The following is a 15,499-nucleotide window of genomic DNA, read 5'->3' as shown; positions in this document are numbered from 1 at the left end:
ATGCTCTCTCGGAGCAGGCAGTTTCCCACCCAGCTCCGATGATAACAGCAAGACGCTCAAATCCAAGTCATTAATACTTCAAAAAAAACAGAAAGTAATTTTTTCCATCATCTTAAAAGTTCTCTTTTTTCAGTCTTTAAGGAATTCAGAGCCCAAATACATGTTTTAAGTTTCTCCTCCCTCGTCAGCATGGAACAAACGGGTCAAGACTTGGGATGAGCGCCGTGTTGCTTGGCTGCTGTCTGCCATTTCCCTTGGCTTGGATGATCTCACTGATCTTTCCAACAGGAATGATTCTTTCTGCTGAAGCTCTCAGGCTCCCAATGGACAGGAGCAGTGATGGCTTTGTCCTGGGCATCACGGCCACACCTGACTGGGGCACGGGAAGCTGCTCTCTGTGCCACTGTCCATAGGGAAGCTCAGCTCCCAAGGCACAGCCAAACACCACGTGCTTTGCTCTCCAAATGTGAGGTTTCTGAGCCCGTGGGTACAAATGGGAGGCGAGTGGAGGGGAGAGCAGGAGAAGCAGGTATTTACGTTTTGAGAGGCCCATTGTTAAACATGAGTATTTTAGTGATTGTACACTTCATGGCACAGAGCTTTACTGCCAGTTTCAGCAATCCTGATGGATTGAACTGACATTTCCATTACTTGTGTCTGCATTAAGCACTCTTTTTCTTTGCCCTCAAATGAATTTACTGTGAAATGTGTTGGCAGGGTTACTGTAGCTGAAAAATACTATGTGATGTGAAATGTACTTTTCTGTCAAAAAAAGTTGTCACTGCTTCTTGGCAAATTAATATTTTCCCCTCTGTTTTCTCAGCTCCACACCTTCTTGCTATGGTGGGTTTTTTTGTTTTGGTTTTTATTTTTGTTCTGGGCATTCCAACACCTCTTCCCAAAAAGAGCATGCTCCTGTTTGCAAATGTTTTGAAAGTCAGTTTTCTGAGAAGTATCAAAAAAAACCCTGTCTTGAGCCCTTCCAGACATGCTACGTATTCTTCTGCTGCTCAGCATCCCTGTTCTGTGTCCTTTTTAACATTTGTGAAGTGCTCGGAAAATGATTCCTGCACCAATACCGACCTTCACAGTTTTACTTTGTTCTCCTGACCACCTGGTCTGCAATATGGACATCAAAGGTCTTCGTTTCACATGAGAAGGGGTTGGAAGCAGGCTGGCTTAGTGCTAAGCGAAAAAATAATCAAACAAGGCTTTAATTTCTTTCCCTCCCCCCAACCCCTCTGTTTCAAAAACACTCCAAAAACAATCTGTACAGAGAGTGAACAGAAGTGTTTTTATTACAGAGATCCTCCTCTTTCCACATGGATTGTTGCAAGGGCTTTTTGGACATCTGCCCAACCCCAAACATTTTGGCCTGTAAGAAAACAAGCAACAGATAGTGTGATTGCTTGGCTCCTGGTTCTCCAGTCATCTGGAAGTGCCTTATTTGCCATTTGCATCCATAATTTCTTTTCCGACCAGCTCTTCAAAACATTCATTTAGGCTCAGGGGGGACAAAGAAAAAATATTCAAAGATGCATATTTGATTATTTAATTTGATCCCTTTTACAGACTCTTTTCAGCAATGTTTATTCAGCTTAGCAAAATGAAAAACAAGCCCCTTGCACTCCAGCTTGGAACAGAGCAATCACTAGCATCATCCCAGTAACACACAAAACATGTAAGACCCCTGGGAGCTGATATTAAACTTTACCTCCATACCTCTCTGCTTCTTGCAATTGCTATTTGCGTGCCAAAAGCACACCAACTTGCTTGGGGATTGTAGCAGGTGTGCCCTTCTCTGAAGTCCAGTGAAGGCAAACAAGTTGTGATCATTAAATGCTCTGAAGTTAAGGGGGAAGCAGTGCTTATCAAGGAGTTGGCCAGCCTCATCATTATTTCCTCCAGCAGGTCAACATCAAGCTGCTATTCCTAATAGCTGTGCAACTGAAAATCAGGACAGATTTTCTAGTCTCCTGTCAAGTAAATACACTCCATGTCTAATGGAGTATATTCAGGTTGGATATTAGGAAGCATTCTCAGGAGTGGTGATGCATTGGAATGGGCTACTCAGGGAGATGGGGGCGTCAGTGTCCCCAGAGATGTTAAGAACCATGTGGGCATGGTGGGAATGGAGTGACAGCTGGACTAAATGACCTTAGAGGGCTTTTCCAATTTTAATGGCTCTGTGTTTCTATTGTTCTAATTCTCAGTGTCCCATATCACTTGGTTTTCCATCATGTCCCCTTTAGTGCCAGTAATCCCTCTTTTATGTAGGACAACAGCATACAGCTGTTACATAAAATAGACACCCATCGTTTTGGCTTGACTGCTGCAGTGCCATGTGCCAGGGTCCTCATTTGTATCCATCTCCTGAGCAACCCTTCTTGAGCTATCAGATAATCTAATTTGTGCTTCTCTTCTTTACCAGATGTCAACAGTTGGCTACTCACCTTCGGGTTCCAGCTACACAACGTCATCCCTGGATACCCCAAGCCAGACATGGATGCCATGGAGCCATCATATGAGCTTATCCACACGCAGATGAAAACCCAAGAATGGGACAACAGCAAGGTGATTCATACAACTACATATTGTATTTCACACCCTTATCAGCAAAGTACACAGTTGCAATCATTGTAAAAAAAAAAGCCTCTATCAGCCTGTTCTCCCATATTAAGAGTGAGTTGATCCAAGGCAGCTTGTCTCTCCCCATTACAGTAATGAAATCTCACTGAATAATCGTTTTCATTGCAGGCAAGTTGTACTGGATGACCTTTAAGTGTCCCTTTCAACTCAAACCATTCTGTGATTTGATGATTATAAGTTCTTTAGTGCCACTGTGTCTTTTTCCTGCTATACAGTCTGGTAATCACTCAATGAAATAATGCATTTCTGGTTTTTTTATCCTATCACATAGTGCTAACAAAGGTCAAGGCTTTTGCACCATGAATTATTGGAGGCAAATAAAAGCAAATCTTTTCACAGAATCATTTTCTACAGTTTTTAGTAGTAGCAATAGTAGCAGTTTTCAGTCTGGTTCCAAATATCTTAAAAGAACAAGTCCCAGTAATTCCCTAGCAAATTTTTCTGCACTGCAGTGGGTCTTCCCAGAAAGAAGTTTTAGCTAATAGTTAACTTTCATTTTACCTATCTGGATTTAATCCCAAACCAGTGGGCCATGCTTTTAAAAACAGGCCTGAATCACAAGCCATTTTGGCAGATGCTGGCACAAAATTCAATGACAAAATTGCCAAGAAAAAGCTTTCACAGCCCAATCATTTCTCCTTCTCTTTCTATTGGGAGTTATTCAGCTGAAAGATGGAGGTGGCACTGTTAAAGGCTAGCACACTGGGTCAGGGTCTGAGAGCCCTGGTTTCTCCCAGACCTACTGCTTATCTGTTGTATCACCTTGAAAAAAATCATTTCCCTCTCAGGATGCTGTCTCCTCTCCTCACTTGATTTTATTCCGGGGGTATTTTATCTCTTCAATCTGAGTTACCTTTAGGATATAGATTCCAGCTTGCTGTTGCTGTGTATTCGAACATCATGAGAGCTGTGAGGCATCAATTTGGGGAGATCAGAATATGCTTTTTAAGATCTCTGCTAATAAAATGATAATGATAACAAGTGGAAATTATCCCAGCTGCCTTCCCAGGCTCTTTACCTAAGAGTTCACTGAAATCTCACTGTCCTGCAGCGGATCCTTGAGGTCCTTTACAGATACTATTAAATCAGTAAGTGAAATACAGTGTCACGTTTCCCCAGCCCTGAGGTATCACTCAGAGGTACAAATGAGATACTGTGAATTAATTGAATGGTCACGTGTCAACCCAGCCTTGGTACTGAGCGAGTTGCAGGAAAGACAGACTAAAATAAACCAGCTTCAGTCATAGAATCATAGAATCATAGAATCATAGAATCATAGAATCATAGAATCATAGAATCATAGAATCATAGAATCATAGAATCATAGAATCATAGAATCATAGAATCATAGAATCATAGAATCGTAGAGTGGCCTGGGTTGCAAAGGACCACAATGATCATCCAGTTCCAACCCCTCTGGTTGCCAGCCACCAGACCAGGCTGCCCAGAGCCACATTCCAGCCCTGCCTTGAATGCCTCCAGGGATGGGGCATCCACAACCTCCTTGGGCAACCTGTTCTGCTGCCTCACCACTCTCTGGGTGAAAAACTTCCTCCCAGTATCCAACCTAAACCTCTCCTGTCTCAGTTTGAATCCACTCACCCTTGTCCTATCACCATCCGCCCTTGTGGATCAGTAAGAGAGATTTAAATTAATCACAGAATCATAGAATATCCTGGATTGGAAGGGACCCATGAGGACCATCGAGTCCAACTCCTGGAAATTAAGACGTATCACTTCATAATAGAAGGGGACAGAAGGATCTATGCCTTTTGATACCCTGTTGATGCTTGAAAACCTTGACGCCACAGGAGCTCAGCTGTGTTTTGGAGCTCAGATTCCTCTTTTGTTCCTCTCTTCTTTAGATTAAACAGTGAAGTGCTAACAGAGATGATTTCTGAAATGAGAAAGAGCTTCAGGATTTCTCCCCCTCATTGCTGTGACACAGTATCTCCCCAGGCAAAGCTGTGCAGGAGAAGGCAAACAGGGAGCACTCCTTCAAAAGCTGCACAAAAGATTGCCTGTAAATTATTATGTACAGTGCATAATAACACATAGACAGATTAATAGAAATAATATTGTTAGTATTATATCATTTCAGTATTACTGTTAAGCTTACTGAATAACCAGGTAATTTAATGGGCAGCTTGAGATGAAGTCTGACACTTGTTCATACAGAAGCTGGAAATAAAACCAAGGAGCCCTCCCTTCCAGCCACCCATTTTAGGTGAATCTGCCTGAATGAGCATAAAGAGAGAAGTCTCCCTGTCCCCTTTGGGTCTGTAAGCCAAGAAGCTGCAGTGAGCTCTGTGTAAGGACCTGCTTGGTGGATAGGGGCTTTCTGCAGCTGTTGTGCTTCCAGATGAGTCACTTTACATTCACAGTACTGAAAGTGGAATTTAACTGTTGCAGGTTGTTCCATATTCTTCTCCTGTGTTATCACAGCAACAAAACACGAGCGTTTGTATTTTAGACTACAGCTGCAGGATCATGCTGTGATAGCAAGTGGCTCTAAAATGCTGTAGAGCAGAATTCCCTTCCTTTCTGTCACACCCAGCATATTGTAGACATATATTTGTATAAAATGAACTCATTCACATATAATACTTGAACTTATGATCCATTTTCTCCTGAATGTACCCATGCATCCAACACTGATGTTTCAGTCCTGTTTGCTCCCAGCCCTCCCACACACACCCCAGAAACAATCCGTGCTCCTTCATAGTGGTCCTCTCTGCATCACTGGCACAGGCTGCCCAGGGAGCTGGTGGAATCACCATGCCTGGAGGTGTCACAGAAAGGAAGGGGATGTGGCACTGAGGGACATGGTCTGTGGGCATGGTGGGGATGTGCTGGGGTTGGACTTGGGGATCTTAGTGGGCTTTTCCAACCTTTATGATTCTACGAAGCATGTGGAATCAAATTCAAACTTTTGAAAGTCTTAGGTGGCAAATGACGAAATTAAACAAAGTTAAACGGAAGCTTAGGAAATATTTTCATTTAATGAGATTGATCTCACTGCAGAATGCCTTTCCAGAGCATTTGGAAGAAGCCGTAGATCTTTTATCATTTAAAAGTAGCCTGGACAAGGCACTGGACAATGCCCATTCTGTTTGAAATCCAGGGATATTCTCTGCATGACGTACCACAGCTCTCTCATCTCTGCTTCTTCCGATTCCTAGTTTCTCTGGGTCACATCCCCCCTTGTGATAGACCAAAGAAAATGTGCGTTACTCCACTGGCTCCACTGATCAAAGCCTCAGCTGGCAGATGAGTGAGTTCTTTTATCAGAGAGGATTGAATAGCCAGAGCATAACAGCAAAGCTGCCAGCTCCTTGCAAATGGCTGCACCGTATCTCTTCAGCGTGCATAACCAGAGGGGCTTAGCATCTCCTTCCAAACATTTTTGGTGCTTGCCTTGCAGGGCTGCAAGATCGGAGAGATAATTTTGGCTTTGAGCCTCCACCAGCTTAGCATGTCATAAACCTCGTGCTAACCCCTGCAGCTCTGCAGTGACATTTAAAATCCAATACACTGTGGTGCAGCACTTTCCCCCCACCCTCCCTGCAACCACGAGGCTGTAACTAAATTGTTTGTTGAACAAATTCGGTGTTATTGGCCACAGGGGATGCTGGGTGACCCCTGGCATATTGTGGAGCTGCTGCACCTGAATCCAATTTCTTGTGTTTTTTTTTTTTCTTTTTCACCCCCTTACCTTTTGTCTTGTTGAACTGTCAGGTAATTGCTGAAGCCAAAACAACTCTGTTTGCAACATGGGATGTTGGTGAACAGTGCATATCTTGTTAGCTACATCATAGAATCACAGAATCACTAAGGTTGGAGAAGAGCTCTAAGATCACATTTCCAATCATCAACCCATCCCCACCATGGCTGCAATGGCCCTCAGTGACACATCTCCGTGGTTCTTGAAAATCTCATATTATCTGTGCTTCTCTCCACCCCATGAGCACTGTGCCTCCAGGAAGAGTTCTGTTCTTTGCAGGACCAGATTCCCACATCCCTTATGGAGCAGCATTTTGGAGGCATTCTGCATTTTGCTGGGCTTTCTGCACGGCCTCTCCCACGGACTTTTTCCCCCTTTTCAGGAATTGGCTATGCCAGTGCACATCATTCATGGGGTTGTGCTTTGTCCTGGGCTTGGGCCATCTCCATGTCTATCCATCAGCCACTTGTTACATTTTGCCAACATTTCAGCCAATTTTCACTCAATCTGATGTGGAGAAGAGAGTTGAAGTCTCAAAGACAGTGAAAAGAATTGTAGCTTGGGCCAGTTATTTCAGAAGAACTGTTTTTCTGCATTGTAATCCATATGGCAGTAAGAGAAACACCTTTCTGTGTGTAATGGCAGGGGATGCAGAGAAACTTGGAAACGTATTCATGTATTGCACATCTTGGATCCTTGATGGGAAATTAAAGCTTTCAGTCTCGCACTGGAAGGCGGTATTTAAAAACAACAGATGATAGGATCTTGCTGTGGTATTTCAAATCCTCAAGAGGTGCAGGGAAAATGCAAGAGGCTATTCAGAGAGCTCTGTAATGTGCCGTTCTCCTGAGCTCTGTGCAGCAGCAAAGAAATGATGAAGGTCATTCTCTTCTCTCCAACGAGTTGTTACTAGATAAAGTGAAATGTCACCTAAGGACATCTGATTAAAAGAGGCTGTGAGGAAAAACAAACCCAGCCTATTTGTCACTCACATCTAAGAACAAATATTGAAATACAGTAACTATGAATTCCACTCTTTCTTCCTTAATGCCGATTTTACAGACACCTTCCTTTATAGTAGCTAAAAGCAGTGGCATTTCTTTAGAAAATACTATATACCACTGCAGCCTTGGATGGAAATTTTCTGTTTCCATTCCCTGCCAGTTCATTTAAATGAGTTCTAAGATGAAACAGAAATGGTAATTTCAAAGTCAGGGATACACTGCCTCTTTGAACTGCATGTAATCTGTTTGCCTCCACCCCCTTTACATTAACAGCACAGCATACCAGCTAGCTATGCCATGGCTTGCCTGAACTGAGTATTTTTTTCTTCTATTGAATGAGTTTGCTTTTCTTTTTAAAAAGTTGCCAAATACATTCCTTTATCAAAGAAATGCACTTAAAAAGTCATTTCAAAGTCATCCCGTGCTCATTTTCAACACAGCGGAGATGTGTTTTATTATTAGAGTATTAAGTGATGATGTTCAGCATTACAATGTTGTGAGTGTTCTCCTGCTTCCTCTGTTCCCCTACTTCCCTAAGGGATTGACTACATCATGATGTAAAAGGGCATATACTAGAAGGCCAGTAACCAGTATCCAATGGAAAGCCATTTGGACGTGATTTTGCCACACCGAAATTTAGGTCTCTGCTTGTGAACTTGGTGTCCAGACTTCCATTATAAACAGCAGAGATTGGCATTGTCAGTTGTTGATGCCATTTGAGTTGTCACAGAGCCTCCTGGCCTTCCTCATGACTACTAGAATGGTGACCTGCACTACTTTAAAGCAACGAGTGATGGGCCAGCGGGGCTCCCTGCAGTGTGTAAAATGAGATACCACCATTTGGGTGACTCTGCAGTGGAGCTCAAAGGACTGTTCCAATGATCAGCTGCTTGGGACTGGAACTGAAATCAAGACTAAGGCCTGTGGATGTTGGTATCACCATGTGTGCTAGTTCCATACATCCACTGCAGCCATAGGGCAGGTGGAAATAAGTGATCTTTACGATCCCTTTCAACCCAAGCCATTCTATGATTCTGTGCCCAGTTTCTTTGCCAGCAAAAGTGATCAAGACAACCTTACAAACTTGCCACCTGCAGTGCCTCCAAGTGGGCACACTGCTGGATTTCCATGGCTTTGGTCAGTCCTTCCACCTCTTAGCCACCAGTAGTGTCAGTAACAGTCCTGCCATTGCACATGCAACAGGAAAAATGCTTTTCCTGTACAGAGGATGCAGAGAGGACCAACAAAACAGTTGGCCTTACGTCCTGTCTAAGGATCCTTAGGCAGAAAGTGACAGTGCATTGCTGTTAGCTCACGTGTAATCCATTAAACCTCCACATCCTGCCAAGAGAGGGGTGAGTGCTGCTTATTTTCTTTCTAAATGATATCCAGATGAACAGTGGAGCTGTGGAAATTGTGTGATTTCATATAATAAAAGGCATCTTATTATTAGACAAAGGAAAGGCCCTGTGTTCTATTAATGTGTCAATAAGTTGAGGGGAAAAAAATGAAAAAGACTTTCAGAATCTGGCTTTCCTTCTGCAGTGGACCATTGCTGATCTAAATTCAAATCTATAGAATATTTGAACATAAAATTGAAAAGTGAAAAATTAGATCTCAGACCAGAGAGTCCCACGCAGTGGGCTGTGGAGGTTGATGAAGGCAGTTCATGTCACAGCTGCTGGCTGTGGTACCTTCTGTATCACAGCATGTGTCAACCAGGCTACAATCCTTCCTGAATTAATGGCAAACCCCAGGACATCATCTGTTACACTTTGCTGTACAGTTCTTGTCATCACTAGAATCCCAAACATTTTAGAGTAACATCTTTGAGTGTCTCTGCTGCCAAGGAGGAGCAGTCTAGGATCAGTCCCTGGCCCTGAGGCTAGGTGCCAGTGACCTAGAGAGTTAGGAGACATGTCTTGGAGAGAGCAGCTGGAGGGGTCTGAAATCATACCAGCATGACATAAGCCAGGATAAAAATTAACCAGGGTGAATGATAGGAGAGCCAGTGCAAGACCTCGCTGCCCAAGCATCTGTCATTTATGAATATATCATTTTGAACTATAACATTCTTGTCCAAACCATGGCTGGCACTGCCCAGTTTTTCAAAGTTTCCCCAGGGTAATACTGAGTAGATGCTGCAATTTATTCTAGGGATCCCTTTTCACTTTCAGTAAACGTAGGGATGTGTATAGAGAGATGGTGGCACATAAATTACCCCAAGATGTAGAAATACAGTGCAGAAGACCTTATTAACATTCTTGAATGAAGGATCCTGCACTAAATGGTGATTCAAAGTGGGCAATGAGAAATGCTTTTTCCCATTGTTTGTAAAAGTTACTGAGCAAGCTGGAGGAGCAATACAGCACGCTTGGGCAGTGGGCAAGGATCATCTAGAGTCAAACCTTATGAAAAGCATGTGAGAAGAATACATCCCCATTTAAGCCTCTCTGAAAATGAAATACCTAACCAAGGGTGTGCAATATATGCTTATTTATAAGTGTGCTTCATGGAGCCTAGAAAGCTCATTGTCCCATGTCCATCATTGGTGACATCTACATTAATTATGTCCATCTTTTGCATAATTAGAGCTCTCGTTCATCTGGTGGGGGAGCTCGACTTGGCTCCCCATCCATCTGTTAATTATGTCACTCTGTAGGCTGCATGAGATCCCCCACAGGCAGCACAGAGAGAACCAGAAAGAGCTCCTATTGCTTCTCCAGCTATTGTGCTAGCAATGGAAAGGGGGAGTGGAGGGGATTTCTCCTTCTTTCTTGGCACTGTGAATAGAAGTCCCTCTTAGGTTTTATATGTTTTAACTTGAATAAACCCAAAATACATCCTTGAACTTGTATATCTATGTTCCCTTATGATTTTCTCCTCCATAGAGCAAACTGCTCACAACCACCAGGAGAGTTATGCTAAATTCCTTAATTTTATTTCCCCTGTGCTTTGAAACCTTTCCCTAGAAATGGCCACCATGGAAGTGAGGGTTCATTTCCCTTCCCCCACCATTTTATAAATCGTAGCAAAGATGTCCATGCTGCAATGCCTGTATTGTCTGAATTGTCTTCTGTCAGCCAGGTAAGGATGTGAGCCTTTAGCTTGTGGACAGTTTAAGGCAATACCCTTCATGGATATTAAATTTCCTCAAAATAATTGGAGTGTAGCAAACTTTTCTTTGTAGCCTATTTTTAATCCTGGATGTCATTACATTATTGAGCTGAGCCATTGGCAGTGCCAGGAGAGTTTTGTTGTAGCATCCTCTTGCTTTTGTGAAATTTGAGCAAATAATTGTTCATGAGCAGGGGTCTGTAAGAAGACTGCGCTGCCATGAATTGATGAGAGCATTTCCAGAGACATTTTGCAGTAATGATGAGCTGCTGACTCGCTCTGTGCTTGCTCCATTATACGCTAACAGCAAAAGTGACTTTGTATTATACCTGACTACAAATGATCCAGACTGTCGTATCCTGCAGTGTTTCTTCTGTATAAGCCAAATCTCAAACAAAGGTGTGGAACATTGTATAGGGTTTGTGGGAAATAGTTGGATTTAGGGTCCTCCTTGAGTTTTGAACAACCTGCTTTGGCCAAGATAGAATGGGATACAGAGGGATTGTGGCAACTTTGAGTGTCATACCTGCAATGCAGGGCACTGAAATGTGGCTCAAGGAGAAATTAAGATAGAGGGAGCTGTTACAAATACTTTGATACTTTGACACAGAAACCTCAAAGCATTTTATAAAGCATAATGGTCCCCAGATTCTCTAGGAACAATTTCTTATTTACAGATGGAGAACACTGAAGCACAAAGTAATAGCTCAGCTGTCGGAGTCCAAACTAGACCCTCACAGCATTAAGGCAAAAACTCATTTTTCCCTTTACCTCCTTCAGTCTGTAAGTGTAAATACAATTCTATTTATTGAAACATTGAGTATCAGGGGGAATAACCTGACAGCAGCTCTTTTCCACTGCGAAGAATTGAAGATCTAAAAAAAGGCGAGGTGGAAAAAAAAAAAACAAATGTGGAGCTCTTCACTAAATATTGTTGGATACATTCAAAGTCAGGCTGGATGGGCTCTGAGCAACTGGTGGAGCTGTGGGTGTCCCTGCTCATTGCAGGGGAGTTGGATTAGGTGGCCTTGAACAGTCCTTTCCAATTCAAATGATTCTATTATTCTGCTGGTCTCCATCATGTTAAGCAGTGCCTTCAGGTCCTTGGGCATCTCCTTCTAATTCATCTTTCTCTTCTTTCCATTCTCAGTCAATTTTAGGGGTCCAGTGTGAAGTGCAGAAGCAGCTGAAGGCCTTCGTCACCCTTGAGCGCTTCGAACGGATCTACAGCTCCAGCATCGCCGGGTGCCAGCAGATCAAGAAGAACAAGAACTTCGCCTCCGGAGGCTCTATCTTCGGCAAAGGCGTCAAGTTTGCCATGAAGGACGGGCGCGTGGCCACCGACATCATCAGTGTTGCCAACGAGGACGGGCGGAGGATCGCCGCCATCTTGAACAATGCCCATTACCTAGAGAACTTGCACTTCACCATCGACGGGGTTGACACGCACTACTTCATCAAGCAGGGCCCGTCCGAGGGCGACTTGTCCATCCTAGGCCTCAGCGGCGGGCGGAGGACCCTGGAGAACGGTGTCAACGTCACGGTGTCCCAGATCAACACAGTGCTGGGTGGAAGGACTAGACGTTACACGGACATCCAGCTGCAGCACGGCGCGCTGTGTCTCAACACTCGCTACGGGACCACTTTGGACGAGGAGAAAGCCCGTGTCCTGGAGCTGGCCCGGCAGCGCGCCGTGGCCCAAGCTTGGGCCCGGGAACAACAGAGATTGAGGGATGGGGAGGAGGGGATTCGCTCGTGGACAGAAGGGGAGAAGCAACAAGTGCTAAACACAGGCCGGGTACAGGGCTACGACGGCTATTTTGTGATCTCAGTGGAGCAGTACCCAGAACTCTCAGACAGCGCCAACAACATCCACTTCATGAGACAGAGTGAAATGGGCAGAAGGTGACAGAGAGGGTCGATACGGTGACTTCTTGCCAAAGACAGCTACTCTTTTGTGGCCACTTACCTGACTGTGTTGTACTCAATCCTTTTTCTAAACTGAACAAGGTGGGGGGGAGGAAAATTAGAAAGAGAAGGAATAATACAGTTGCACTGTAACTCATGCAACATAACTTTTTTTCCCCTTTAATTTGGCCTTCACACGTTTTTTGCAATGAACAGAAGGAATATTTTGCCGTAGTGTGATCACAGTGAAATTTACTGTCTCTTGTCCTTTTTATTTTTCCCCTTTGTGAGGAATTTGAAGTGGGGAGTCGTCAACGTACGTCCTTAGGTGTGAAGTGAGAAATGGGTGTCTGTGCTAACTTGTGTCATCCTAACCCTTTCTGATCTGGGGCAGGGACAGATAGCCTTCCACCCAAAACATAGGGAGCCCACGGCGTGCCGGAGAGCTCTTTCTGAGAAGAAAGGAAAAGGAAGATGACACTGATTCCTGAACTCTGAAAGCGACCGTCTGAATCATGTGCCTCAAAAGAGACGTTACAAGTAGTTTTCACGTTTCACTTGGGACTTAAAAGTGTTTTTTGGGGGCTCCTGCTGAGCAGAAGTAGATTATAGAGGCAAAGGAGCTGATTATATTAACTTGCAAGATGATTCTCTTCCTTCCTGAACTGGAATAAAAAAAGAAAAAAAATCAGTCTTTTTTTTTTTTTATGAGAGTAGATACTTCTTGTTTGTTTTCGTGTGTGTGTGCAAATCCTGGTTTTAGTTAAAACCTAGCAAAAGCCAAGAAAGGAACTCCTGCTCTATTGAGAAAAGCTAAAATAAATCCTCTCTCATACGTAGAGCTGTTCTATAGGTGGATTTAATGCACCCATGTTGTACATTTGCTAATGGCATTACTTCATTAAATGTATAGTGTTTCAGTACATGAGGCTACGTGTTTAACAGTCCACTGTGCTGTATCTGATAAAACCAGTTAATTTTTAGGAAGCTGATTTGAATTTAAAAGTAGTTATAGTATCCCAGTGACATACCACTGAAAATTAGAGCAAGCCAAACCCTGCTTTTCCTGATTCTGCAGCTTGTATTTATTGGCTGGGAAATGCAGTTTTGAGTAGCATGCTGGCAAGTCATTTATGACTACGGCAGATAAATGTCTCTAGAGGACTTCGGCAGCAGGGATTTTAAAACGTTTAATAAGTAGCAACAGCTTGTGTGTGGTGGGACAAGAAGGGGAATGCTGGAGTCAACCCTCTCACTGTTTCTTACACAAGACTGAGTTCAATGGAGAGCCCAGTTGACTGTTAGCAGTGAAGTGGGGGAAAATTGGATGGAAATGCCCACTATGGAGGGGACCAAGTGCTTCAGTGAGAAACTGCTGACAGAGTTACTCGGCATGCTAATGTAATTTGCATTCACATAACCTCTGTGCTCTGGTATTTGCAAGAGTCCTTGAAATTCAAGGGAACAAGGAGATGAGCCAAGCATCCTCTTCCCTGCCTGCAGCATCCCAGTGGTAGCCAGGGGCCATTCCTGCAGGAAGAGATATTGCCCATCTCTCACTGGGGCTATGGTTGGAGGTGGCCAACTCTGGTCCTGAATAAGCATCTTCATCACTCTGACATGTATATATCCTGACTCTGAGAACATCTCAATCCTGATCTTTTTTTCTCCCTCATTTACTTTGTTGTTTTTTTTTTCCTGGCTTTGCAGAGACATGTGAACCCAGGCCAAGGCTGTTGCTTTGCTCGGCACCCTACAACTCATGTCCTCAGAGCCACCACTGCTCTGAGGTGGATCCTCAACCCAGCCTGATACTTCCCTGCAGGCTTCATTCCCCAAGATAATACATGTGGGGCATGCACTGCTCGAGCAGCAAGATGTGGGCAATCCAGTGCAGTCCCGGTTTCCCCGTAGATGCTGGCTGACAACTCCAGCTGCCTTGCCTCTCTGTTCCTGGGCACTAGCCAGGAGGAAGGTGACAGGATGGAAATTCCCCCAACAGACTATTCCTCCTCCTATTCACCACCATTTGTATTTTGGCATGCAAAGCCCAGGGCTGAGCCTCCCTGGGGCTGCTCACTCACACAGCCCTGAATCTGGTGGTCTCTCCTGTCTGCAGCAAGAGTGATATTGTTGATGCCATAACCAATGTCCTAATCACCCCCACCCCTTGCTGCATGCAACCTTTATGCTTTAGCAGGAGTGAATCAAAGGCAGCTGGGTTAGAAAGGGCATCCAGCCCTGGTAGAGCCAGGTGAGAGCAGCAGCATCACTCAGGGCTTTGGCAGTCACTGATAAAGAAGCCCTGGCATCACCGCTTGGGTTGCTGGGGTAGAGTCCTTGACAAGCCTTGGTTGATGTGCAGTTGGTGGATGCTATGGTAGGGATTGGGGCAACATCAGCCAAACAGCAGCTGCCACTCAGAAGAGGCAGCATTGCCTTCTCAGGGCTGACCAGCTCCCCTCCGTGGGAAGCACTAGCATTCCCACAGCTCCTCGATTTTGTGGTGGCTTTGAGTGGCTAAAAGAGCACACGTGGAGCAAAAAGAGGTATATGGGAAGATGAATGGAAAGGCATAAATGTCCTGTATATATCCTACCCAATGTTCCTGTCCAAGAGGCTCCAAAGAGAAGTGGTGCTTCTACCTTCATCGCCATCCATGTTTTACTATGCTACCAGGAACAGAGCAAGAACAAACCACACCATCAAGGAAAGAGATCTGAGTGTGAAAATTTCCTACTGGAACAATCAGCCTGAGATGGCACCTCTACAGCCTTACAGACTCTTCAGGTTATTAAAGGAGGCAATGTCTTTGAGGAGCTCATCCATTTTTGGTCCCACCCACCATGGTGCAGGCAGCGCAGGCTGCTCTTCTCTGCATGCCCAAGCTCTGCAGACCTGCAGCCTGTATGGAACTATTGACAACATGTCAAAAAAAGGAAAGAAAAAAATACATATATATATATTTGTATTTGTATATAGGTGATGTTCTTTGATTTATCAAAGTTTTTAACTGGAAAAAGAAAAAAAAAACAAGGTTGGCTCTTCAGTAATGGGTACAAACCTAGACATCTACTGGTCAGGGTTCCAGGTGTCC

The 15,499-nt window shown here is 44.1% G+C and overlaps 1 protein-coding gene across 6 annotated transcripts in view; it reads left to right on the top strand.

Moving 5' to 3' along the window:
• Window positions 1-13,241, top strand: part of TENM4 (teneurin transmembrane protein 4) — an 810,928-nt gene extending 797,687 nt beyond the window's left edge. For all 6 annotated transcript variants that reach the window (XM_052669278.1, XM_052669305.1, XM_052669320.1 and 3 more), the window contains 2 exons: window positions 2,432-2,574; window positions 11,645-13,241. In XM_052669278.1, coding sequence (XP_052525238.1) covers window positions 2,432-2,574; window positions 11,645-12,403 — 902 coding nt within the window. In that variant the 3' untranslated portion in view covers window positions 12,404-13,241. The remainder of the gene's footprint in view (window positions 1-2,431; window positions 2,575-11,644) is intronic.
• The last annotated feature ends 2,258 nt before the right edge of the window (window positions 13,242-15,499 follow it).

This window comes from Tympanuchus pallidicinctus, unplaced genomic scaffold (assembly GCF_026119805.1).
Source record: "Tympanuchus pallidicinctus isolate F22 unplaced genomic scaffold, pur_lepc_1.0 scaffold11, whole genome shotgun sequence".
Taxonomy (NCBI): Eukaryota; Metazoa; Chordata; class Aves; order Galliformes; family Phasianidae; genus Tympanuchus; species Tympanuchus pallidicinctus.
Note: the sequence above shows the minus strand (reverse complement) of the source record. Positions and strands in the feature narration are given on the sequence as shown.